This window comes from Leuresthes tenuis, unplaced genomic scaffold, assembly GCF_036924035.1.
Source record: "Leuresthes tenuis unplaced genomic scaffold, fLeuTen1.0.hap1 SCAF_19, whole genome shotgun sequence".
NCBI classification, from domain to species: domain Eukaryota; kingdom Metazoa; phylum Chordata; class Actinopteri; order Atheriniformes; family Atherinopsidae; genus Leuresthes; species Leuresthes tenuis.
In genome coordinates this window covers 7,304,380-7,330,367 of record NW_027325373.1, presented here as the reverse complement: position 1 = coordinate 7,330,367, position 25,988 = coordinate 7,304,380, and the positions used below count along the sequence as shown (strand labels likewise).

The 25,988-nt window shown below is 40.3% G+C and overlaps 4 protein-coding genes across 5 annotated transcripts; 3 read left to right on the top strand and 1 right to left on the bottom strand.

Moving 5' to 3' along the window:
• The first annotated feature begins 1,143 nt into the window (after nt 1–1,143).
• Nucleotides 1,144–8,071, top strand: skor2 (SKI family transcriptional corepressor 2). Its single transcript, XM_072371965.1, has 7 exons — nt 1,144–3,265; nt 3,849–3,912; nt 4,550–4,627; nt 6,522–6,587; nt 6,707–6,805; nt 6,987–7,054; nt 8,007–8,071. The coding sequence occupies exons 1-7, from the start codon at nt 1,280–1,282 to the stop codon at nt 8,061–8,063; spliced, it is 2,418 nt and encodes an 805-aa protein (XP_072228066.1). The 5' UTR covers nt 1,144–1,279; the 3' UTR covers nt 8,064–8,071.
• A 2,384-nt stretch (nt 8,072–10,455) lies between these two features.
• On the top strand, nt 10,456–11,790 carry ier3ip1 (immediate early response 3 interacting protein 1). Its single transcript, XM_072371466.1, has 3 exons — nt 10,456–10,601; nt 10,900–11,001; nt 11,151–11,790. The coding sequence occupies exons 1-3, from the start codon at nt 10,511–10,513 to the stop codon at nt 11,204–11,206; spliced, it is 249 nt and encodes an 82-aa protein (XP_072227567.1). The 5' UTR covers nt 10,456–10,510; the 3' UTR covers nt 11,207–11,790.
• A 2,619-nt stretch (nt 11,791–14,409) lies between these two features.
• hdhd2 (haloacid dehalogenase-like hydrolase domain containing 2) lies at nt 14,410–21,511 on the top strand. 2 transcript variants are annotated; one of them, XM_072371465.1, is made up of 10 exons: nt 14,464–14,495; nt 15,701–15,820; nt 16,575–16,684; nt 16,894–17,000; nt 17,156–17,257; nt 17,609–17,693; nt 17,807–17,972; nt 18,084–18,134; nt 18,460–18,523; nt 18,770–21,511. In XM_072371465.1, the coding sequence occupies exons 3-10, from the start codon at nt 16,584–16,586 to the stop codon at nt 18,871–18,873; spliced, it is 780 nt and encodes a 259-aa protein (XP_072227566.1). In that variant the 5' UTR covers nt 14,464–14,495; nt 15,701–15,820; nt 16,575–16,583; the 3' UTR covers nt 18,874–21,511. The 2 variants fall into 2 exon arrangements, with proteins under 2 accessions (XP_072227565.1, XP_072227566.1); XM_072371464.1 differs by lacking the exon at nt 15,701–15,820 and having other exon boundaries at nt 14,410–14,495.
• Nucleotides 19,365–25,577, bottom strand: katnal2 (katanin p60 subunit A-like 2). The gene is made up of 16 exons (XM_072371467.1): nt 25,452–25,577; nt 24,181–24,251; nt 23,735–23,901; nt 23,609–23,645; nt 23,423–23,513; nt 23,224–23,322; nt 22,363–22,428; nt 22,155–22,232; nt 21,709–21,807; nt 20,848–20,911; nt 20,629–20,747; nt 20,444–20,535; nt 20,201–20,311; nt 19,817–19,979; nt 19,585–19,687; nt 19,365–19,504 (listed from the first exon to the last, which is right to left on the bottom strand). Exons 1-16 carry the CDS (start codon nt 25,503–25,505, stop codon nt 19,365–19,367), a joined length of 1,554 nt encoding a protein of 517 aa, XP_072227568.1. The 5' UTR covers nt 25,506–25,577.
• Nucleotides 25,578–25,988: the final 411 nt, after the last annotated feature.

Here is a 25,988-nt window from a genome sequence, read left to right as displayed (position 1 = left end):
TGAAATGGATCAAATAAAAAAAATGAAAAAACGCTTTTTGTCGTATGATATAGATAACATGATTTGGTGGAGCTGTCACCCAGCTCGTGGAAATTCAATCACAGGCTTTGCGCTGTTAGAATGTATAACACGTGAAATATTGTACGACGTTTTTGTGTTTTTGAAATGTATAAACTGCAGATTTTAAAAAAAGTCGAAGGTCTTTAAAGGAAAACAAAATTAGAAATACACAAGTTTGGCGTCCCAAAATATTTTGCAACCCAGAGTTCTGCAGTCAGCTTTTTTAAAGGTGATGAGGTCATAATTAACATTTGAACAAACTTATTTAGTGACTGTTGCCAAAACCATAACCTGGCAAAATTAAACTCTACAGCACCTGTGTCACAGTTATTGTCATTGATACAGGTGGTCCCGTTGTTGTGTTTTTTTTTTCTAATGTCATATTTATTGTAATATATTAAAACATTTAAATGAAAATAAAAAAAACAAGATATGTTTTTGGGGGAGAATTTTACTCTCACTGAATCAGGGATTTTAGATTTTTACAATACATCTTCTTTTGTTAGCAATCAACACTCGGCTATTAATGGAGAATTTCGGTCAAACAAAGTGCTCGGCTATGTTTTAGTATCATTTTTGTTCATTTTTGGAGAATGCTTTGAAATACACAGGTCGTCTTGCCTTATTTAATGTTTTTGCAGAGGAACTAACCACACCAAGATCAGATAGGAAGTTTTAAAAATGCGAGGAAGCATGAGTCAGGATCCTAATTCAAGTTCTATTTCTGCTCTGCTCTTCATATCATTTTGTGTAGCTTAGACATGTAAATTGACCAGAATCCAAAATGAAAATGATGCTTGTTATTTTGTCGTAAAATTTTGATTTTGTAGTTAACATTTTTTCAAATCAGAAATATTGTTCACGTTTGTTTTTTTAAAGAAAGAGAATAATTAATTAATTTATCAATTTGTTTTGACAATCTGAAGCATTTTAATTATATTACTTTGTCACTCTATATCATTGACTTTTTTTCTATCCTTTTTCTTTTTTCTCTTCTTTTAATTATGAATTTGAATTGTTATACAGTGTGTGCTGGAACATTTCTGCGCTCATCTTTGTGTGTATTACAGACAATTTTAGCTATTTCTACATTAAGAAGGGGGTGTGCGTGAACTTAAACGAGACAGATTTGTTACATTTAAAAGCATCAACACATGTGGATCTTTCTTTTTTTTCCTTCTTTCCAACAGGTTGTGTCACAACCAAGTTTATTCCAAGTATGGACAAGACCCATCTTTCAAGTACTAATGACATAATAATGACAAGCTCAACGGGCCCTTATCAGCAGGAGCCTCTCACTCCACCCAGGCCCGCCCATCTTCACTCCTCATCGTCTTCCTTATCCTCACCCTCTCCTTCCTCTTCCTCCTCTCCCCTCAAACCCAACCAAGTTGGTCAGGTCATCTTATACGGTGTCCCTATTGTGTCACTAGTTATTGATAACAACGAGAGACTTTGCTTGGCACAAATTTCCAACACACTCCTGAAGAATTACAGTTATAATGAGATTCATAATCGCCGCGTGGCGCTGGGCATCACCTGTGTCCAGTGCACACCAGTTCAGCTGGAGATCCTCCGCAGGGCCGGAGCCATGCCCATCTCGTCACGCCGCTGTGGTATGATTACCAAGCGTGAAGCCGAGCGCCTGTGCAAGTCCTTCCTAGGAGAGAACAATCCGCCAAAACTGCCTGACAACTTTGCCTTTGATGTAACACATGAGTGCGCCTGGGGTTGCCGCGGTAACTTCATACCAGCACGCTACAACAGCTCCAGGGCCAAGTGCATCAAGTGCTCTTTCTGCAACATGTACTTCTCCCCGAATAAGTTTATTTTCCATTCCCACCGCACACCAGATGCCAAGTACACCCAGCCTGATGCTGCCAACTTTAACTCCTGGCGGCGACACCTCAAACTTACTGACAAGCACCCACCCGATGAGTTGATCTACGCATGGGAAGACGTCAAAGCTATGTTCAACGGAGGCAGTCGAAAGAGAGCACTGCCCTCTTCAGCCCAGTGCTCCTCCATGGGTCCAATGAAGGCTCTCCCAGGTTCGGTGGTGCCTCATATGATGGGACCTGACTTGGGTGCTCAGAAAAGAGCCCGCTTTGAGGACGAGGACGATCTGGACGGAGGGACTCTGTCTCCTCGTAAGACGCCACGCAGCTACCCTGTGATCCCTGTCCCAAGCAAAGGCTTCGGCATGTTGCAGAAGTTCCCTCCCACGTCCCTCTTCCCTTCTCCTTATCCCTTCCCAGCATTTGGCCTCTGCCAGCAGAAAAAAGATGACAGTGACGTTTCATCTGGACAGAAAGGAGCAGGGTTGTCAGGTCTGTTATGGCCTGGCCGTAAAGACACTTTTTATCCTCCTTTCTGCATGTTTTGGCCACCAAGAGCAGCAGGAGCAATTCCTGTCCCCACCTACCTCCAGCCCCAGCCCAGCACCCTCTCCTCCCTGACTGACAACCCGTCTCTCAGGCAGGCCTTTCTGGATCTCTCAGACCACAGTGAATCTGGAGCAGTAAACGGCAGTGGAAATGGTGTCAGTGCAACCATGGCACCAAACAGCGGAACCACCACACCCAGATCTGGGCTGTTTGACCCAGAGTGCACAACGGTTACCCCTGACCTTCGACCTGTGACATCAGACGGATGGCTCAAACTTTTGGACAACCCAACCCTCCAAACAAGAAAGCCCAGTTATGGCTCAGCCTTCCGTCCAGTCATTAAGGATGCAGAGAGCATCGCAAAGCTCCACGGCAACAGTGGCGGAGTCACTGGGACAACAGATGAGGACTTTGGAGTTGTGGGTGCCGGGTCAGACAGACATCAGCGACTGTCGCCCAGCAGTAGCTGTAGTTATGGAAGTGAAAGTGGAGGCGATGGAGAAGCAGAGGGTGGCGAGAGTGAGGAGGAGGGGGAAGTCGATGTGGAGTCATCGAAGCAGGAGGATGAGGAGGAGGAGGGAAGTTTCACTAGCAGGCCACCACAGACTCAACCCAACCTGTACCTCTCCGCAAGTGACAGCGCTGGAGAGGAAAGGGGGCAGGATAGAGGGAGTGGTGCTATGTATCCCAGCACCTCCCCTCGATCCTCCTCAAATCCCATCCTGCAAGAGTCCCCGAGCCTTCCTGCCTCTCCTCGTGCAAGCCTGCCTCTTTCCAGCTCTACCCCACCTCACAGAGAGGACACCGCTTACAAAAACGTAAATATCCCCACAGGCCACTTTAGCTAATTATTATTTAAATGGTGCTGCAGTCAGGCAGTGCTGTGATCTGCATAAGCAGATTGATGGGCTGGTTTCTCCCTGTAGAAATTGAAACAGTCACCCCTCTCTGATCCCAGCTAATAGGCCCTGGCATGGATTGTTTAATGGCTACAATGTGTTTGTACTCTCCCTGTCACCCAAGCCTGTTAGGGCAACTCTAATCTTTAACCTTTTGACTCCCAAATTAACCGGGCCTCTGAGAGGAGGAATGAGAGACAGAGAAAGAGTTATCAGCACTATTTGAAATGCGTTAGATTATCTGTCAAACAAAAAAAAAACAGTACATATTTTATATGACAGATTTTTGAAGTAAAGAGAGAATAGATCATAAACTCCAAATATGCGCCAGATTAACGATAACATGTGTTTATAAATAAAAAGTGATCTCCAACCAGGGAGAAACCGTCAAAGCTTAGTGTAAGAAAACATCTGTTTTGTAGTATGTCCTGTTATGTTGGCATTGTACTATAACATGTACAACATGTAAATTAAATGCTTATTGAGTATTTTTGTGTGCCAGGTTCAGAAAAACAAAGACGAAGGACTGCCTGCATATGCAACCAAAGACAATTCCAGCATATCTGGTGAGCACAGACATTTGAATCTTTTTCTCTTTGTCATTTTAATGTAGAATTTAAAAAAAAAAAGTATAATGTTCCACCTCGCAAATGCAATCAAATATCAGTTTTGAAACTGCATAAGAACTGAAAAAGCAGTTTACTCTGTTTTCTTAGCAGTTTGAACGGGTTGTTTGACACACTTTACACCCCGCAGTCGTTTTATGATGTCTTCAAATATTTGAACAGTTTTATACATTGTTTTCATCAAATAGCATCGCAAACTACTCCTCCAAACTGTTACACGCTATCTGTTTCATCAGATGTCTGAGTCAGTTGCATTATAGCATCTTTGTTTCATTTATTGTCTGAGTGAGTGGTTTTATAGTGTCCCTGTGTCCCTGCGAGGCTCGCATTCCTGTGACGTTTCATTTGCTCCTCATCTCCCAGTCTGACCCTTTTGCCGAGGAAAATGTTTTCTGTGTGTTTTGTTGCAGCGTGCTGACAAACACACGCATACACTCGACCGCCTGACTTGCGAATGCACACGCACACCATGCGTACACTTAATTATCTCCATGTGTCCGGATAACCAGCTCAGCCAATGGGCCTTACTGAATCTTCCTTCCTGTCCGTCTCTCTGTCTTTCTCTATTTTCTGCCAGATGAAAACAAAGAGCAGAGTAGTTTCTTTGTGGCCGAGAGTGAGACGTTAGCACCGGACTATTGGAGGGAGAGTTCAGGTACAAACACTCTTTTATGTTTTTCTTTTCGTAAGAGGTTAAAGAGCACCTGTTTTCAGATTGAAAATAACAAATGAATGAATGAGAAGAAAAGGATTAGCTGATGGTGAAAGCAGAATTATTGGGATTGCCATATTTGATATAAATTATACACATGGTTTTAATCCAATTCCATTCTCAAATTGGAGAGCAAATTTCAAGCCATCGCTAAACAGCCATTGAAACCATCATTTGAGATTACATGACGACATAAAAGCGTACATCAAGCTTATAATGATTATTAAAACGCTCACATGGTAAAACTATGACTTGATGTTCAGAAATTATAGTGATATATTTTTTTCTTATCATACAAATGGCACTCAGGATACTTAACACAGTTAGGGGAAAACATATCCCACCATCACATCCCCTTCTCCTCACACATGGGGAGTTAAGGGATTCATATAAATACACAGAGATATGAAACGGCTGCGGAAAGCTGCTGCTGACGCCACTCTGCCGCAGCTGCTCTCTTTAGCAGTGTTGTCGCCAGTACTGTTACTCTAAGGGGGGCCGTTATAGTTCAACAAGAAAACATCAGCTCAGAGATAAGCAGCGCACCGGCAATCTCCATCCTAGACCCATATCTCCGCCAACATAATTGCCTTTTTTTTCCTTTCTCAGCACAAAAACACCCTTTGCCGTTTGAAAAAGATCACAGCTTATTGCCTTTTTATATCTGTCAGGAAGACATTAAAAGTGCTTTATGACATCTGTGCCAACATTTATATCTACTCCCCCCATTCCCTCAACCCCTACACATACAGACACTGTAATGATCCCTGCGCATAATGTATAATGTATTTCGAAAAATTACACGAAACAAATTAAATGAGACCACCTTTCCCCTGATTGCCAAATGTCTCCCTGGGCGGTGGGAAGCTCTACGTGATTAGAAGGCCTGATTCCTCTGAGTCCCAATACCCCCCCTCCACTGTCTTTAAACTCTCCCTCTGTTTCTAGGGAGAAAAAATAATCTAATTTTCCATTTATGTAATGCAAACCGCCTTGGCTTTGACTATTCACGGTTAATTGACTGTCAAACGAGGTTGTTATCCTCGGGCACTGTCTGCAAATTTGCTTGTCAAATGAGACAGAGAGAGGAGAGGAGAGGAAAGGAAAGGAGAGAGGAGATGAGGAGAGAGTATAGAGCTCTCCCTGCTCTAAATGAGAGAGAAGCATTGAAGGAGCCAGGATACGAAATGACTGGAGGAGAATATACATATTGAGGGTACTGGATTGCTTCATTTAAGGCAGTAAGTGCCTCATTCTCACAATTCATGCTGTAGCTCAAACACATATGTGCATGCATAACAATGTAGATGCTTTCAGCATGTGATGGAGATGTTTGTTTCTGAAACAGAAAAGTTCAGAGGAATACTGGACAGAGCAATTCCCCTGCTAAAATGATTTTTTTTTACATTGAGGCAACAGTTGTCAACACCTGTGCTTCTTTCTTTCCAAAACTGTCAGCTCAACTTTGCCTTTTTAGCACTCTTTTAGCTCTACCTGACTGATTTACTCCAGTTTGTGGGATTTGATCTGACAGCAAAAGGAGACTGAATAGGACGAGTAGTGCCTGCAGTAAGAAATCTCCATTCTCCAGTGTACGCCAGTAGTTGGCACTAACTTACACTGACATCCAGAGGCCAAAGAGTGAATTACAATGCTTCACTGAACATCGACAGAGTAGAAAGAGGCAGCGAAGGAGGGTTACACTGACTGAGAGGAAATTGGAACCTGACAATTGTGATTCTAAGACTCAGATTTACCGTCAGGCTATGTTAAGAAAATTCTTACTACTTTTGGTGCTAGATACAGTGGGCTCAATATTTTGACTCTATATTTTCAGGTGATCAAAGCAGAGGGTCTGCCTCTCCTGTGCCACTAAAGAAGGATGTCGAGAGCATGGAGAAAGGTAAAGATGGTCTGAGTAACAGAGGGGGTAGTTGGACAGTTTTTTTAAAAATCCCCTCTCCCCATTCTCCACCCCAAACTTTCACTGATCTTCTTCTTTTGCTTCTTGTCTCGCTGTAGAGGAGCTTCAGAAGGTTCTGTTGGAGCAGATTGACTTCAGGAGGAGACTTGAGCAAGAGTTTCACGCTCTAAAGGGCACCTCACCATTTCCTGTCTTCCGTAAGTCCGTGTTTTGGTTTTCATTGGGGGGAAAGAGTTCATCCCGCTCTGTTTTCATACTCTGAAGAGTCATTTTCCCAATGTTTATGAAGGTATTTTACGGCCTTCTTGTTCCCATGTCTCCTCTAACTCAAATGATTGTCGTGCTCCAGCTAATCCAAGGTTTTCACACCAATTTTAGATAATTTTCAAGATCAGATGAAACGAGAGCTCGCCTACAGAGAGGAAATGGTCCAGCAGTTACAGATGGTGAGTGTACTAATGGTACAATAAATGCTGAACACTGCTGGAAAATGTGCTTATAAATGATAAATAAAACACCCCTTGGAGATTAGTGAATTTAAAAGAATCCTCACATTCTGCTATTAAAAAAACAAAAGAATATTGTTAAGACTTGTTATGAAGCACATCTCAATGAAATATGGCCGGAACATGAAAAAAGAAACCAAAACAAATGAGAAAATGTGAAAATAATAACTTCATTATACTACATCAACATTAGATTATAGACATGTCATGGGTTACACCCAAAAACCGATATTAATGTTTGATTATATAAAGTAGGACTCAAATAGACACTTGTATTGTCGCTTATTTGTCTGTCAAAAGACAGATCCAATCATCCAGTTTGTCTTTCATGGGTGAGAAGTTCCTCTGCAGCCGTCTGAGTGTTTCCGTCCACATCAATCACTGGAGCAGCTGGCAGACAGGCTGACAGACGCTGTTTGTCTTTGCTTTCTGACACATGCAACAACTGTACTCGCTTGTACGCACATGGCGGCAAACCATGCGCATTCAACAAAATACACACACCCATGCAGAATTCGTCTAACCACGAAGGCAGACTGCTGAATAGGTTTCCAAGCTCATTTGTAAGCATGCAAGTGCACGCCAAAGTGCACATACACACATAGAAATTGACAAATGTGTCTAGAACCAGCAGATGGATCTATCTTGGAGTAATGACACATTAATTTCACACAGACATTTAAATGAACCCCAAGAAAATGTTTAATTCATGCGCAATTTCAAAACTTTCTACACTTTGCCCAGACTCCCTAATTTAAAGAAATTCTAATGTCTCTTTCTCTTGTTTATTTCAAAGTGAACAAATGAAAAATTAAAGTGTAATGTAATGTAATTTTTCATGGCCATGTGTATCATAAATGCGTCTTGATTTAATTTCTTTTTTGTCTTTCAGATTCCATACGCAAACATGATGAGAAAAGAAAAGATCGCATCCCATCTCAGCAAGTAGCTCAAAGGTAACTGTGTTTCATTTAACTTAATGAAGCTGCTAATTAAAAACATACTATCTGCAAAAGAAATGTGCTTTCTTTAAGGTATTTGTTTGGATAATAGCAGCAAAAAAATGGAACCGTAGTTACGTTTTACCCATCTGAGGGTTATCCAGTCATAATAAGTTATGATACACTTTAATTCAGTGTCATAGCCTAAAGAGCTTCTGCATCTTTTAAACCAGTTGGTGTTAGAAAAACATTCAGTCAAAATATGAAAATAATGTCTTTTTTTTTTTCTTTCTATTTTTCTTCTCTTTACAGGCTGAATCAGCTATTTGGACTTTTCGTTCGTCAAACTTTTTTTTTCAGAGATGACACAATAAAATGACAGAAACATGGGATTAAAACAACAACAGAAAGGAACATAGCACTAAAGATATCACCCACACATTTCTTATGTTTTCTTAGGACAGCATCTATTTGGGTGCTTCTTGAGTGTCACTTCTGTCAATGGCCCTGTAAACACTCACAATTAATTTGGACCGCTTCATACTGCTACCAGCATACTGGTAAAATATTCCTTACTGTTTTCCCCAGGGTCAAGTTTCTTTTCAGAATTGACTGAACTGAAAGCAGCTGACGCAAACTGGTGACCTCAAGAGAAATGGAACCATTTCTGGTGTTTTGTCATTGTAATGTTGTCAGAAAAAGCTTGCTCCAAACAGGACTTGAGCAAACAAGGCCTTTGTTAGCCTTTGCAAAGTTTCTGGAGCTGTTAAGGACTCACCTAGAAAAGCAGCTGTAGATGCCAGAAAGCAAGTGGCAAGAAAGTGCGATCACAGGAAGACTGGGAACTATCTGTAGCTCTGGCTGCTGTTGGTCCAAATGCGTGCACATCCGACCGCTGATGCTGTTGCATTGGTATCACCACACAGGGACTCTGAGGAAAAACAGCCTTTATTTATTCTCAGTGTTTGATTTCAAAGGGGCTCTTCTCATCATGTTACCGTTCCCTGTTTACACAAATCCTCATTATCCAATTATCAACATGACTTATTACACTGACGCTCTGGCTGTTAATGTGCATAGGTTGGATAAAGAAGAAAAAGAACAAACTCCATAAAGAAAAATGAACACAGCACAGACAGTATTAATGATTAGGGCTGTAAACCCAATGGTGCATTGACAACAGTATTAATACAAGGTGGTTCACACACTGGCAGTGCACAGTTCCCAGGATTTCTTAATGTACTAAAAATTAAAGTATTTTGTTCTCTACAGATGTCACTGCATTTACAAACCACAATATATCACAAATGACACATTTGGTATTTAATTTAGACTCAAAATGATATTGTGTGTCAAATTTAACGGTTGACCTCAACCAGAGCAGCTTGACTTTTGCTAAAAGGCACATAAATGGTACTTTTTAATTCTCCTCACAGATTTTCAGTTTGAACAACACTCGACATTGACCTGGTATAAAGGTAATATAGCTGCCATCTGTTGATAGAAGGTGACCAGACGGGTAAAAGCTGGCTCCAAGGGCGTGCTGTTTATCCAAAAGAGTGTGCAGCCAGCAAGGAGCAAAAGACTCCATCTTCAGTGTTGTGTATCTACATGTAAATAACCTCACCTGATTGTATAAAGCGTCCTAAGAATACTGAACCTTACAGTCTCTATCTATATGTGTTTGTTTATTTATGAGTATCAAACCCTGACACCCTGATTGTGAAAACACTATTTATTATAAAAGAAGGAGACATCACGATGATGATGGTGCAGTTAAATGTTAAAGTCAAAAAGAGTACAAAAGACAACTCACCTTGTTTATAGAATGAATGAAAGAAGTTGTCATCTGAATGATAGAATGTTCCCATTATAAACTGTTAATGCAGATGTATTTCAAAATGTTCTTGTAGTTTCTCTACTATTTATGTGTAAATTAAAAGTCTATACAAAAAAACAAACTCTGTGTGCTTTAATTTTTGGGAATAAATGGCCTTGCTCAGATCTACTAATTAATGATAAATATGAAAACTGAGGTGGAATTTGTGCATTCAAGACTTGTTTGTATAAACATGTTTAAACCAGACACTAGCAATAATTGGGATGACAAATTGTTTAATCTGTTTCTCAGATTAAAACAGCTACATAGCTGAGAGAAGTGTCGAATGAAAACAATAGTGAAGTGATTCTGACATTGCCTACAGCCGGGAAATATTGTAAAAACGGATTCATAATTGAGTGATTAAACTGAGCAATTAATCATATTGTTTGTGTCTACAAAACAAAACAAAACATGCAATTCGACCTCGTTCCCACACACTTATATAAAAATGTGTGCGTCTTGTCTTTCCCCCGAGTGATTGCGCGACCCCCGCTGCTTCTTTACGGCAGAGAGATTCTGGGAGTGGCAGGCTGCGAAGGAGGAGGAGGAGAAGAAGAGGTAGTAGTTGCCAGCATGGCGTTTACTCTGTACACTCTCATCCAGACCGCTATCCTTTGCACAAATGCGATTGCTGTGTTACACGAGGAGAGGTTTCTCAGCAAGAGTAAGTTTTGCGCCACACGTCTTACTTTTCGGCGACGTGACGTTTTGTTTGTTTTTAGCACGGAACAAGCATCCAGCATGCAGTGATCATCTGGCTACTCATCATGCATTGCATGGATCATTCAGTATATGGTTAAAGTGAATGGGCTGTCATAGAGAGATTAAGAAACCAATCAGTTAAATGCTGTAAGAATGTATTCTCACTTAACCCTCTGCAGCTCCCTGCCTTTTTCTCCCTTGAATGTGTCTCTTCTTTCTGTTTTTTTTTGTACATGTGTCCTCTCTCTTTGTGTCTCCAGTTGGCTGGGGTGTTGAGCAAGGGGTTGGAGGTTTTGGGGACGATCCGGGAGTCAAAGCTCAAATATTGAACCTCATCCGCTCAGTTCGGACCGTCATGAGAGGTTGGAAGAGTTCCTATGTCCCCAGGGATACTTTTTGTTCTCAAAAAGTACTTAAGCTAGTTAGTATGTGGTGGTTAGAGATTTTGCAACTACAGTTGCTGATGAGAGCACTTTGTTTACTCATTTGTTTCCCTTTTTTTTCTTTTCAGTGCCTCTGATAATAGTGAACTCTGCCTGCATCGTCTTGTTGTTGCTTTTCGGTTGACAGCTGGCTGGAGGTGCAACGAGCCACAGGAGCAGCAAACTCTCAAATGCAAAGAGAAGAACTGTCATCCAGTCAAATATCTGGCTGGAGCAGACTTCCTCACCTGCTCATAAGCACAGAAACGACTAAATACATTTAATTTTTCTGAACACAATGCATGATCTCCAATCTCAGTGCTGCGTAGACAGTTTCATGATGGCGGTGAGAGAAATCCCTTTCGATCATTTGATATGTGCCACATGTTTTTTGAAAATGTCATGGAGAAAGTGTGGGTTTTGCATGCTCTTTTTCAAAGAGGCCATTGCCCGGTTTCTCGTGGCTCTTGTTGGGTTTTTAAGACTTTCGGCCTGATATGTCTTTTAGCAGCACATTTGTGACCGTAAGGCCAGTCATCCAGAGTCTTCTCCACTTATTGACACTTATAATGTTGTGATTTTTATCCATCTCTGAAAAAGATTGTAATTTTAGGAAATAAAATAATAACAAAGGCTTCCCAAAAAAATCTACTTTTTACACACTGATTCCCTCCCAATACTACAGATGCAGAGATGCTTTGTTTTGAAATAAATGCATTATGATTGCCTTCATGGTCTTGGTTTCCATTGAAAAATGTTGCAACAGAGGGAAGGAGAAGATGGAATAGGGCTGCACCAGCTGTTTTCCATTAAAATCCAAATCTGCGTGTACAAAGAAACAAATGAAGTGTTGATCACCCAATCACTAGAAGACAATTCTGTATCACGTTACAGATGATTACTACTGTGACAGGGTAACAAATACTGTATCTTTTAACACAGTTTCAAAGTTTGTAATGTGCGAACCAATCAATTATTTGACTTTATTAGTATTAGACTGTATTTATTAGGCAAATGTCTAACATATCGACATCTGAGCTTGCATTGTTTGGGTCTGATGGGGATCAGTTTTATTTTAAAGCACAGAGTTGACATGCTGCATGGACCTAATACACTTTACTATAAGAAAGCTATTGGGTTGAAATGTACAGTAAAGAAATAATAAAAACAAATCTACAGTTTGAAATTCTGATGCAGGCAGTATTGAGAGTAAAGGTTAGTTTTTGATTGGGTTTGAGATTTAAAGACTTTGTAACTTAGAGAAGAGAGCTGAAGTCTTGAGGCATATTTAATTTATTCAATATAGCTTTAAAGAGAACAGGCCATTGTAGAACTAGAATTAGAAATCCTTATTAAGAATATATGTGCCATCTAATAACACTGACCTGTGAATCAATCGAGCATAAAAGATGCATCCAACTCAAAGGATGAACAGTATCAGTCAGTTTGGTAAATAACTTATTTTGAATGATATCTTGAGGCACGATGTCACATCATGAAGACAATTTGTTTCCATTTCTTTAGTTGTGTCTATGGAAAAAAAACAAAGAAAAAAACATCCCCACAGACATTGGAACAAAAGGCAGCCAACATCTAAAGACAAGCTTCGAAACATTAAAGAAGCCGGGAGAACTATTCCTGAAGACTACGTAAAGAAATTCCAAACAAAAAGTTTGTCTAAGAGGGTTCAGGTTTTGTTGAAGAAGAAAATTGGTCATACCAAATATTTTCTTTTAATATTATTAGAATCTTACAAACTCTGCTTTTGACTTGTATTCTGTATTTCCACTTATTTTTCCACGTTTCATGAAATCATTTCCTGCTAAAATACAAAGAACTGATGGGTGGCTCAAAACTTCACTTTGTACTCGAACGGACATGTCAAGACATCACCTTAATTTGGTTATATTTCAAGAAGCCCTTCCTCACTTTTCAATGAAAACAAATTCCACATATTCCTTTCAACTTCATGTTTGTCCATTTTCATTGCTCTGCTTCAATAATAATCTCCTTATGTTGTGAATTATCACCACTCCCTCCCCTGCTGTTTCACAGCCTTGTTTATTCACATTAGTTTTGACCCTAGATACACAGGAGGGGGAGGGCACTGACTGGAATTCAAAGCATATGTTTAGCAGAGAGATTTGTGCATTAAAGCCACTTTGATGTGTGATTAGTCTTAGTTTAGCCCAGGGACCACAGGAAAACCAGTAGAGGCGACGTTACATGGACGTATATTTTCCGATCTCCATGTTCCAAGGTCACAAGGAGCACTTTTTCATTTGGGTGCATTTTGAGAATTTAATGGGTTTCGTTCCACTTTACAAGTTCATCATTTTAGAAAGTATACATCAGCTCTTACTTCATGAAGTTACTTTTTTCGAGGTCATTATACTTACTGTAGCTATTCTGGGATGTGCCAGTGTAATTTACAAAAGACAAGGAATACGCCCTCGAAACATCTCTAAGATTTTAAAAAGGTCAATACATTAAAGAATATTATTCATAAAAATAAATTATGACAGAAAATAACAAATTGTAGTCTTCTGAAGGAAACTACTTCCAAATTGAGAAGGTGATAAGCAAAACATACACTAACAAAAGTTTAAATTTGTATTTGAATGAAATAATCCATTTTGTTCTCTTTTCGAACCATAATGCCACGGTAGATACAGTGAGAGTAGCAAGAATCAAATGAAATACTGGAAAAGATGAAAAGGGGGAAAACCAGAATAAAGATCACAAGCAAAACATTTAGTTAAAGTGATAAACATGGTGCTGATGTAGATATTTCATTCATTTAGAGTATGAGATTATTTGCTTAACATCATGTTTTCCACAATTATTCTCAGGGCTAACCAATGTTTTTTCAAACACTGAAAGCTGAAAAACAGTGGTGTTGTTCACTATGTGGAGGTAACATGAAAAGAGGATTTGACCAGTGCTGTCTGGCATCATGCAGAGAGAAGGTTTTTATCTTTCTGATAATACCGCCCAGCATATTAAATCTAAAATACCTACTAATGCGATACATCTGCTGGTTGTTAGTGTGATGGGACATATGTTTTTTTATTTATTTATTTTTTTATTATTATTATTAACCCTCTTAACTGATTATGACCTATTACTATGAAATAATGATAAAAAAATAATAATCACAGCATTTCAAAAACTGGATGATAAATGCAGTAAAGAGAAAATTATGAAAAAATATGAAAAAAATTTATAAGCCCCAATAAAATGTAGACAATAACATTGTACATTTATGTAATAACATAAAAAGTGGTAACAACAGGATCCGCATATTTTAACAGAGCAGCGGTTTCAATTCAGCTGCAGGGGGCAGCACCAGTCCAGTGAGTCACCAACGCACTTTAAACCGACGAAGAAGAAACGTTAACAGGAAGCAAGAGAGAGGGCTGCTGCTGTCAAAGGTTAGCTGTACAGCCTATTGACTTTTCAGTGTTTTTTTTTCTGTTTCGTTTCACTCAAGTTTCTGTATTTTAAAAAAATAAATACTAACCGCTTTAAAATGATAATATGTGAGGAAGTAGGAAATTAGAATGAGCCGCTACGTAAAATTTATTTTAGCTGCTGCCATTTAAATATCCACAGCTGTAGGACGGTTACAATAAAGGAGCTTATCTGAATACTCTTACCAAACACCGCTGTTGAGCTGAGAGGAGAATAATAATAATTAAAATTTTCAGTTTTGGAGCCTTTTCAGCCCCATAAATCTGGAGCATGATTTTCTGCTAAGGAGGCACAAGATGACCGTGAGGCTGGGTGTAGAATATGTGGGTGATGATTACATAGTTGTAGCTTACTGGTGACTCCTTATGGAGCTCTACCAGTAGAGTCAACAAGGGTACAAACTACAGCCTCAGAAGTCCTACATTTGTGAGGAGAAAGTAATCATTCACTCGTTCACTGAAAGAGTTCCAGGTTGCAAATGAAGACAGCACAACATAAAGTCAGTAAAGTGCAATTTTGAATAACGTTCACATAAGACCCTTTTTTAAACTATCAGAGGATGCAAAAAGCATAAAAACAATCAAACAGACCCTTGAATTTCACTATAATTATACAATGCATTCAACAAAACATGAACTCAGTTAAACAATAACCGACTTAGATATATTGTATGTTTAGTAATGCAGATGAAATGTCAAGAATACCACAGCGGCAATAGGAATCATCTCCTGTATCCTAGCAACCATGCCCTGATATTGTGATGTGACAAATCATTTTGTGCCATGCGTTATTTCTGCCAGGCTGTAAAAAGGAGGAACACACAGTGAAATGCTTATTGGTTTCAGAGGCATTTATGTATTTGTTGTGCTTAGTTTTGTTCAACAAACTCTCTCTGCAGCCTGTTTTTGGAGGGTCTGAACATCAGTGTTCAACAAATCGTGTCAGAAGAGCAAATAATTGAATCAAAATGCACCCTCAGTAGTTTTTTAATGTTGTTTATGCTCGCTCTAAGAAAAGAAATTACTTTTCTTCTTCTCCCCTACTCTTACCTAGTCTTAGACTGTGTTTTGCTCCCATTAGTCCCTTGAAATCAATCTCAACAACAGAAGAAACCCTCCCTCTTCACAACATAGAACTTATTCTATTCTTTTTCTGCTTTTTCCAGCACATAAATGCTGAGGTGGTTGTGCTCACACTGACCTAATCACACCTTTCACAGCAGACACTTGACTTGGGATGGAAGGGAAAGCACAGGCCAAGTGAATATGACAGAAAATATCAATTAGTAAGAGAACTGTGAAGCCTGTTAAATCATAGCTGGATTTCAATTTAATACTTTGGCCACACAGTGAGCTTGGCATTTCCCTGACAGTTCAGTTCCCTGCCCTCGTTATTTAGAGATAAATACGAAATAAGAGATACTGTATGTGATCTACAGACTGTGTGTGCTGTCCGAGGTGGGTTTTAAGAGCATTAATTGTACCCTTGTATTGATAACTACATGACAGAAATCCAAGCATGTCTAAATAATAGCGGATCGCATTCTGAAATGAAAACAAAAATGTTTGAAATCCCCAAATCTGTATTCTAATCGAAAACCCACACACGAAACAGGTCAGTAATCCTCTCAGTATGTTCTGATGTAGGTTTGATCAAACCAGTAATCTGATAAATTCTGCCATTACCGATGTGAATTATGATTATGAGTGTATTATCTCTGAATTATTAAATTATTATGGGAGAATAAGCTTTTTTTTTTTTAACTGAGTAAAGCCCTGTTGACAGTGGACCCAGGTCATGTTTAGCCGTTTATAAAATCAGCATCAGAGAGTCCAAGCTGCTATTATCTGTTATCTAAAATGTTGAAAATACCCTCCGTTGATAAAAAGGAACCCGTCGATATGTTTCCCAAAAGTGAATATGCATCAGTTGAATCACCCATTCATGGCTGAAGTCACTGAAGGTTAAAAATACTTTGGGCCTGACTATGTTATGATAGACCAAAGATTTTGTCACATTCACTATGTTGTCCTCTGCAGGCCTCCAACATGGCAGGCCGACGGGCTCTGAAGGCTGTGCTCATTGACCTGAGTGGAACTCTACATATAGAGGACACAGCAGTGCCCGGGGCACAGGACGCCCTCAACAGGTAGAGAAACAGCCCACAAACCTGGAACAGGCAGAAAATGTGGGGCAAAAGTCTGTGTAGTTTTATTATTATCATTATTAAAAGTGCTCGCAACCGTGCCGCACATCGCCACGCAAGACATTATTGCATCCTAAAATTTACCAATCATTATGAAATCTGAATGTGCTTTTCACTGCAGGCTGTTTGCTTGTGTGTTCTGGTGCCATCAGGTTACGGCAGGCGTCTGTTGCTGTCAAGTTTGTGACCAACACAACCAAGGAGAGTAAGAGGAACTTACTGCAACGTCTGCAGCATCTCAACTTCGACCTCCAGGAAAGTATTCAAGGCTTTTTTTTCTTTTTGGTGTAAATGCTGTTATAGTTGTGTTAAATCAAATTGGAAACTCCAAATTGGAAATTTTTAAGTTCATCATCCCTCAAAGTAAGTTCTGCATTGCTTGAACTGGTCTTTGAAATGTCACTTTGCAGGAAAAAGAGATCTTCACATCTCTGAGTGCAGCGAGGAGCCTTTTGGAGCAGAAGCAACACAGACCTCTGCTGCTGGTGGAGGACAGCGCACTAGAAGACTTCACTGGTATGAACTTCAAGTTTGTGCGAAAGACAGAGAAGTGAACCTGATCTTATGTCTTTCTTAAATTACTGATCTGTATTCTTTTTTTCCACCACCAATGATAAAGTAAGCATTTAGTTAATCAAAAGAAACTGTGTTAAAAGCCCACACTGGGGGAAAAAAAAGCCCACACCAGTTGAAATTACTTGTGTTTCTGCCCAACAGCAGGAGAAAAAAAAACCCCAGACGCACTATGATTTGAAATAAGGCAGCAAAGCAGCAATTTGCTCTGATGAATCAGGAGCTGTTGGCACTCAGTTAATGTTACGACAAGTAAGCCTTTCCAGCCTGTACGTTATGTCATTCCACATGCAGGTATCGACACATCAGAGCCAAACGCTGTCGTCATTGGACTTGCTCCTGATCATTTTAACTATCAAACCCTCAATAGGGCTTTCAGGTGGGACACTTTTGAAGAGCCAGCGATCATTTATACCGTGACATTTTGCAAAATTCCTACGTTTATTTGTGGAACCTATTTTTTTTTTCCATCGTCATGTTTGTTTCTGCTAGAATGATTCTGGGTGGCGCTCCCCTCGTTGCCATTCATAAGGCTCGTTACTACAAAAGGAAGGATGGTTTGGCCCTCGGCCCCGGGCCCTTTGTGACAGGACTGGAATATGCCACAGACTGTAAAGCTACTGTAGTGGGGAAGCCTGAAAAAACATTCTTTACCCAGGTAAAAATGTATTCTTTGGCATTTATCTGAAAGGCTTCAATTGTTTTTTAACTAATTGATCTCTGAATGAAGCCTGTCCTAAATTCTCTGATGGTTGTCTTTTTCAAACAGGCCCTGTCTGATTTAGGATGTAGTCCCAGCGAAGCTGTCATGATAGGAGATGTAAGTGTATTTGCAGCTTGAACTCAACAGCTAACTAATTTTTAGCATATTGTTGATAGTTGTACAGAGCAGAGTGTGACTCTTTTCTCCTCAATGGTTAAGAGACTGTTGATGGGAATCGAATGAGGCCATTTGTTCAAAGAAATTTCTTTGGTCATATCAAGTCAATGTCACCAGCACTTTAGGGTTAGGGTTAGGGCCCCCGTGTTGATTCCACTCAAAATAAAATGAAACTTTAATCTGGACAAAATAAAATGACATTTTTTATGATAGTGAGCATGCATTATGTAATAAAAGCTGGTGGGCTTTCTCCGTTCCCTTGCAGGATGCCAGAGATGATGTTGGTGGGGCTCAGAATGCAGGAATGTTGGGTATTCTGGTCAAAACTGGTGAGCCAAATTCACTGTCCTGATCTTCCTTTTCATCTCCCCATGAACTTACCTGATGACATGTCGCCAGCTGCTTTTTCCAAAGAATTGAGGGATGGTGATAATCAAGGGCTCCTTGCTATCACTACTACCAAACATGATCCTCAGCCAGCTTCCCTCTCCACTATCATGGCTTCACCTCACTTACATTCTTAGGATCCTCCCTGAGGGATTCGTTTTAAGAGCACCTCTGTTGTCATGTTTCAGGTAAATACAGGGAAGGGGATGAAAATAAAATCGACCCACCTCCTCACCTGACGTGCGACAGTTTCCCAGACGCCGTCGAACACATCCTACAGAACCTGCTATAAGCTACAACTACCAGGCTGCTCCGGCTCCATTCACTTACAGCATCATTCATTTGAGCATTGAGCAAGGATTAGGGTTACCTAACCCTAACCCGGTCATCTACGGTCACCATTGCAAAGGATTTGTTTTTTACTTTTTTGATTTATTTCAAATGTTGTTTTTATTCTTTGAACATGGTACGGACAGCTTTTAAAACTCAGAAGATCAACGCTGACATTTCTTTAAGAGGTTAATGTTTTACAGTTTCAGTGTGTCTATGCCTTGAGTTATTTCTTTTTCCTCTCGGCATATATTTTTTTAAATTATGACAACCTACAGTAATATAAAACAAATATTGAAAGCTTTGAAAAAAGCTTAAGCTTTTTTCAAGCACATCCTACCATTTTCTCAGAATTTCTTGCCCCCACACAGTGAAACTGCAGATGGTGGACTGGCAGCTGTGAGAGGTTACTATTCAGATGTGGTGGCAGTGTAAAAGTCTTTTTGTCGAGCATCAGACAGACTCGTACTCTCTCTCCCAGGCTGTGTACCTGTCCATCAGGTTTCGGGCAGAAGGTTTGGTGTGTGCGATCACCTCCAAGAAATCAGCTGTTGTTACAGTTCCCAGTTGGATGGCAAGGATGTCAGCTTCTCCTGTGGAGGACAATCACAGTGAGGCTGAAGTTTTGATAGGAGAACTATATCTGCAAGACTGTGCATGTGTGGTGATCTACCATCCTTATGCGACTCCAGTGCATCAAAAATCTTGCGAACTGGTCTCATGGCAGCCTCCTTGCACACCAATTTGATATCAGAGCCCGAGTATCCCTCCATCCCCTGTAAGACATCGTCACATAAAACAGGACAGACATGTCTCTCCCGTTTAAAAAAACAATTTTTTTTTTAAAATGTCACAATCCGAAACATGACATGTAGACGAGGGATATTTGCTTGTACGAGGCAAACCTCTGCTAGCATTATGTAGTCCAAAGCAGTTCGTAGCTCTACCCTTCCCGTAGAGCTCAGAGGAGGCAGCCAATGAGAGATCATGGCTTGGCGAGCAGGTGAAGAGGGAAGACTCACAAGAATCCGCTTCTCTAACCTTCTCAGCATGGCGTGGTCCAGTTCCCTGAAAGAGGAGAAACATTCGTCAGGAACCAGTAGAGCCAAAGCTCAACTATTAACTGTCCTCAAGTCTCTCAGTTATTTTAACATGTTTTTAAGCTGGTTTGTTGAAAAATCTTTTTCTCTTTAAATATGTGTGAGAAAGAGAACTATAGCAGAGATCAACAAAGTAATCACATAAACATGCTTTCATTCAGAATAAAAGTGTGTATGTTAAAGTGTTACCAGGGCAGGTTGGAGGCAGCAAGTACAAACACCAGGTCGTCCGATTTTGCCAGTCCATCCATCTGAACCAGCAGCTCAGTCTTCATCCTCCGTGTCCCCTCATGCTCTCCCCTAAAAACCCACATTAATCTAATGTAAAATCACTTTATATTCAGTTCAGAGTCCACCTGAGTCGCCCTAGGCAGTGTTTTGCATCCCAAACTGTCAGCAGCAACATATACTTTGCTTAGTGGTTGAGCTCACCCCAAGCTGCTCCCCCTCTGGCCCATCACTGACTCCAGCTCATCCAGGAAGATGGTGGATGGGGCGTGGTATCTGGCCAGCTCGAACAGAACCTGTAGACATACGCATGATGTGCAAAAATATGAGCATCGTGTTTTGTAAGATAGTTTTCTGACATGTCTTCCGTGTGTGGAGCGACACCCTACCCTGACCAGTTTCTCAGAGTCACCCCTCCACTTGCTGACGATGCTGGAGGCTGAGATGTTGAAGAAGGTCGTTTTACACTCTGTGGCCACGGCTTTGGCCAGCAGTGTCTTACCTGTGCCTGGGTGTGAGTCAGATGGTCAAAATGGTACACGTGAGGCTGATTCGGAGCAAGAAAAACTAAAACACATTTCAGTTTTGTAACATCCTGAATATATTACCTGGTGGACCATAGAGGAGCAAGCCCTTCCATGGAGATAAGATGCCTGTAAACAGCTGAGGATACTGTAGTTTAAAGGAGCAGAGGGGGTAGTTTGATAAGGGCAGGCAGTGAGCGAATTAAAGAATAAAACCCATTGTAAATCTCATCAAAGTTCAATATATTTTCTGTCTAAAACACCTTTTCAGTAGACCATTTAAGAAGCTGAGCTGTGTGCAAAGAAAACTATTCAGTCGGATGAAAAGCTGAGTCAGTGCTGGAAATACCACATAGTACAATTATATTAGTCTGGATTTTAGCTGCCAAAGAGAGGCTGACTCAAATTGTCCAACTGACCTTATAGCCCAGAGAATGAATAATAATGGGGACAAAAAGTTAGGAATTGTGGAAAGGCGGAAGGATGGTATTAGTCAATAAGACAGGCCAACAGAATGTATATATACGAAGATGGAAACATCACTCCTCATCCTCGTCTGAAAATGTCAAGAGGATGCAGACAACCTGATTTGTTGTCATTATATCAATGACAAAGGCCTAGATGATGATGATGATAAAAGTGTCTTTTCTGTGTGTGTGTGTGTACAGCTGTTATCTATACACAGAGGCAAAATTGGGTGAATGGGACGGTGTATAATAAATTCTACATGGCATTCCATGTATGTGCATTCCTGCCTCCCTGTCTGTCTATCCATCTGTGTATTTGTGTTGCCATAAGATCCCAGATATGGATTTAATGTCAGTCTAATAGACTGGCCTGACCCTGCTGCCCTCCTTCTCTTTAAGCCCTTTAAGGGAGATGTATTCAGAATCGAAGATGGAGGACTGACGCTGAAATACCAGGGCACTTGTGTGGTGGCCGCACCTTAATGGGATAAACGACGGCCTCTTTGACTAATCGCTTGGCGTCCTCCAGGCCGATGATGTCCTCCCAACGCACGTTTGGGTTGTGCAAGTAGATGTCCTTTAGGGGTGAACACACACACATTTACACACAAGCACAAAGAGTGAGGGATGTACGTGGAAGAACACATCCTCGTGCGATTAGGCTAGCGTAAATAGGTGTCCTTTAGAATGAAACATCAGATAAGTGAAATAAATAGAACCTGGGCCTTCATTAATACAGCAGATCAATGTATTCACAACAAAGCTCTTCGTTGCTCTCTGGTGGACAAAGTCAGCATGATATAAGTCACATCTAACGTTTTTCACTTTTTATCATTATATCTTGTGGCACAAGTTAATTATTATTATTTTTTATGCTCTTGCCAGCGTGTGCAATGTGTTGCAGTTTGAATGTGTGTGTAGTACCCTGCTGATGATTTCAGCCAGTTCCCTCATCTCACCCCCAATCCCAGAAAAGCCGCTGAGGGGCTTCAGCAGCCGCTCCTGCAACAAAAGTTTTGTTGTAGCAAACAAAATATGAAGCAGTGTCAACCCGACAACTCATATTTGTTGCAAGTGCTCTCTGTGAGGGCTTGAGTTGCTCAGAGGCTTCACCCATGTGCCATGTAATTACCATGTGGTCCGAGTCCACGCCGGCTCCTTTGACAACATCGTGGACTGTAGCTTTGCCATCCGTCATCTGGCCCCAAGACAAAAGCAGAGAATTTCCCACATTATGAAATGGGACAACAGGAACAAAACTGACAGCAGTGTTTCTGTTTCAAAGTGAAACAACAAGGTATCTGAAAGTATCTTCAAAACTAAAGCAAAATGAACAAATTTTGTACAATCAGAATGTTTTAATAACAGGTCATGAAAAACAAAGCTTTCATCAGCGAGAGCTGGCATTCTGTAGGGTTTTGCTTTCTTCATTTGTGAGCTGTATGTGCAGCGGCCCCACGTCATCATCTTTTTCTTTTTGGACAATCCTCTGTAATCTTAACCAATTTCTCTCCCTGAGTCATATCTCTGCACCTCATTCTGCGAGCTTGTTGACAGTCTTATGACTTTGAAACTTATTTTTAATGTCATAGACAGTTGAAACACTGATTCCAAGGTAACTGCCGATTGCTCCGTGGAGGCATGTTTTTTAGTTATATTACTGCTTCTGATGCTCTCAGGTGGCTCTTGTAAAAAGAAACTGGAAACAGTCGGTCCTCTTTTCTGATGTCTTATTCGTTTTTATTTTATTTATATGAGTGAAATTAATCAAAACACTGCAAATTCATAAAAACTGTGTCCCTTTGACTTAGTTGAAGCGTTTTGTTGTTGTTCTTCGTTAATATCTTTGGGCATTTTATATAAAAATACAAAAACATTCTGATTCTACAAAAAGGTTTGAGATCATAGAAGTAAAATACAATTTCTAGTTCGTCTAATAACCAAGTATAATAACTAATAACTCTAGCTTCAAGTCTAATAAGCTCTCCAGTACCTTCCTGTTTATGGCCACCTCCTCAGCAGGTACATTTTTGATGGAGGAAACGTTGAGACCAAACTCTGACGACTCTGGGACTACAGACGTGCCATTCTCCTGGATAAGGAATCGCATCGGTCAGGACAATCGAACCACTAGTGTTTTATTTTAGCCTACGGTACTTATTGAGGTTATTTTGTTTTTCACAACTATGTACACCGGTAGCTGTCCTCCTGGCTGCATTTCCAGACTGTGGGCTTGAGGATGACATGATTTTGGGGAGAAGTTTCACAGCTGAACAGGAATTCCTGAGGACAAAAAAAAAAAAGGAAAGACGGAATCAAATTAAGAGCATGCGTGGACAACAAAAGAAAAAAAAGATGTGAGAGATGGACAGACTCACCTCTTGACTGCACTATTTTTGGCAAGTCTGCTGTCACCTTGACAGAAAAAAAAAAATGACATTAGAAAACTCTGATTTGGACTGAATTGATCCCACCGAGCATGAGGTAGAACTGTGGTCACGAGCCTGATTCTGCCGTTCTCCTGATAAGTTTGGGACACTTCTGGAACTTGACGTATTGATAACTCTCGTACTCCATGAGCACCATCTCCAGATCGATGTTGTCACAAACCTCAAACCTCCTCAAGCCTCCATTTGTCTCCTGATCTAAGGCCACAGCTGCTGCTACATAGCTGGTAAACAAACACAAATACACACACAATTTATGGATCACAAAGTAATGCGGCTGCAGCATTCTTTTCTAAATTTAACATTTTTTTTTTTCATTTTTTCTAGGGAAATTCATGCTCTTTCACTTGTCAGTGCTTTTACATGCTGTTGCTTTTACAGTTTTTTGTTCTGTCAAAAAAAAAAAGTCATGTGCAATATGTGTTTTAGGAAACTCAAGGAAAGCATCTAAATGCTACAAATGTGTTTTTTTATGCCACCACAGCAACGAACTACGCACTGACCCTTGACCCATTAGATGATGGTAGATCAGCACAAGAAGGCTCTTCCTCCTCATCTCGGTTCTCTGCTCATCCTGTGTGACAGCGACATAGAAACAAAGTCAGTACTGAAAAACTGCTGGACCAGCAGCCATGTCAGCAATATGTGTTAATAGCACATTTTACTTGTCGTACAAGAAAAAGAACTCGTGTCCGTGATAATAAGCCAACATATGCAAACCCCAAAGCTGAAAATGCTTCATAGGATTGACCTATTATATTGAATTAAACTGAATGATATTCTATTAATACCTAAATGGAAATGTGGTTTTGCAGCATAGAAAGAAATCAGTTATTAGTCACTGATTGTTAAAATAATTGTGCAAAATTGTTGCAATGGAGCTGGATAAACCTCTGATGTAACATACCTTTGTATCCCTCTATGTACAGGGTAACATTGTTCATTATATCGAGCAGCTTTTGCAACATTCTTTCTTGAACACTCAGCTCAAGGGGCTCCAGATCAGTCCCCGGCATAAGGCCAGTCTTCTTTTTTCACTTTATTCAGTTTCTTTGAGTCACTGGCTTTGATCCAGCACTGCTATTCCCCTTTTTGTAGACACCCTCAGGGTTGCACTTTCAGCTGAGTTGTTCACCTCCACTTCTTCTCCCAGGACAGAAATTGTGATAGGCTTATTCCAGGTCTAAATCCCTATCAATAATTTAGTAGTTTCTATGGTGCATTTGTAAGTATATAATTTTTTTCTTCGTCAATTTAAGTGCCCCAGAGTCATTATTAATTAACTTTATCACATCATCAATAACCCGGTGTTCGACAAAGTTTTCCTGATATAGACATGTGCACAACACGTATCTGTGAGAGACAGTAAATGCACGAGAGGCTTGGTAGAGGCAACGGCTACCGACAGGTGGCGACAAAGTACCACAAATGACAAACATCTGACGGGGCACGTATCTAGGCAACCAATGGACGCCAATTCATTGTGGTTCTGAATGCATGAAAAACTAGCACTATTAGTTGAACGGCTAACTATCAAAGCAAGTGAGACACTTTAACACAAAATAGATCGACCGCAGGCTTGAAAACACATCGTATAACGCTAACTCTAACTTGGAACAGTTGAGTTGGTCATTATCTGTGGCGCATGTCCCCTTTTTACGTATTGTTGACAATAGTTAGCTTAAAGTTGTTAGCCCACCAAACGTTGTCTGTCAGATCTGCTTGAGGCCACAAAAAACAAATAATAATAATAAAAAAAAACTTATTTACTCACCGCCTCCCGGGCCTGATGGGCGATTTTCATAGACTGATAAGATAGTTCCATCATGACTGAAAAGTTGCTGAGACTGTCTCACCAGCTGTCGCTGCGGGATCCTCTGGGTGTGACTTCGGGGCTACCGTACACACAAGTGTACTGCATTGTGTATGGGTGCGGCGGACAACACACAAAAGAAAGGAAAAGGATAAACACTCAAATGGGAAAAAAGGGGAATAGTTTTTTTTTTCTTCCTGAAGACATTTCAGTGATAGTAGATTACAATTTGTCATTTGCATATTCGATTTTCAGTTAGTTGCAAATACAGTACCCGACTGACCTGAGCTACAGGTCCGTTATTCAGGTTCTATAACACATCAGATGCTGTTTCTTTTGTGGTTTTTTTGCTGCTGGTGTTTTTAATCGAAGGCAGAATCACCACAAAACCCGGCTTTGCATTTTAAATTGACTACAATTCAATTATCTAATGAAGTTGCAATGAAGTCATTCTTGGACATTTAACTTTGTTTGCACATTAGTGAATTAGTAACTTAT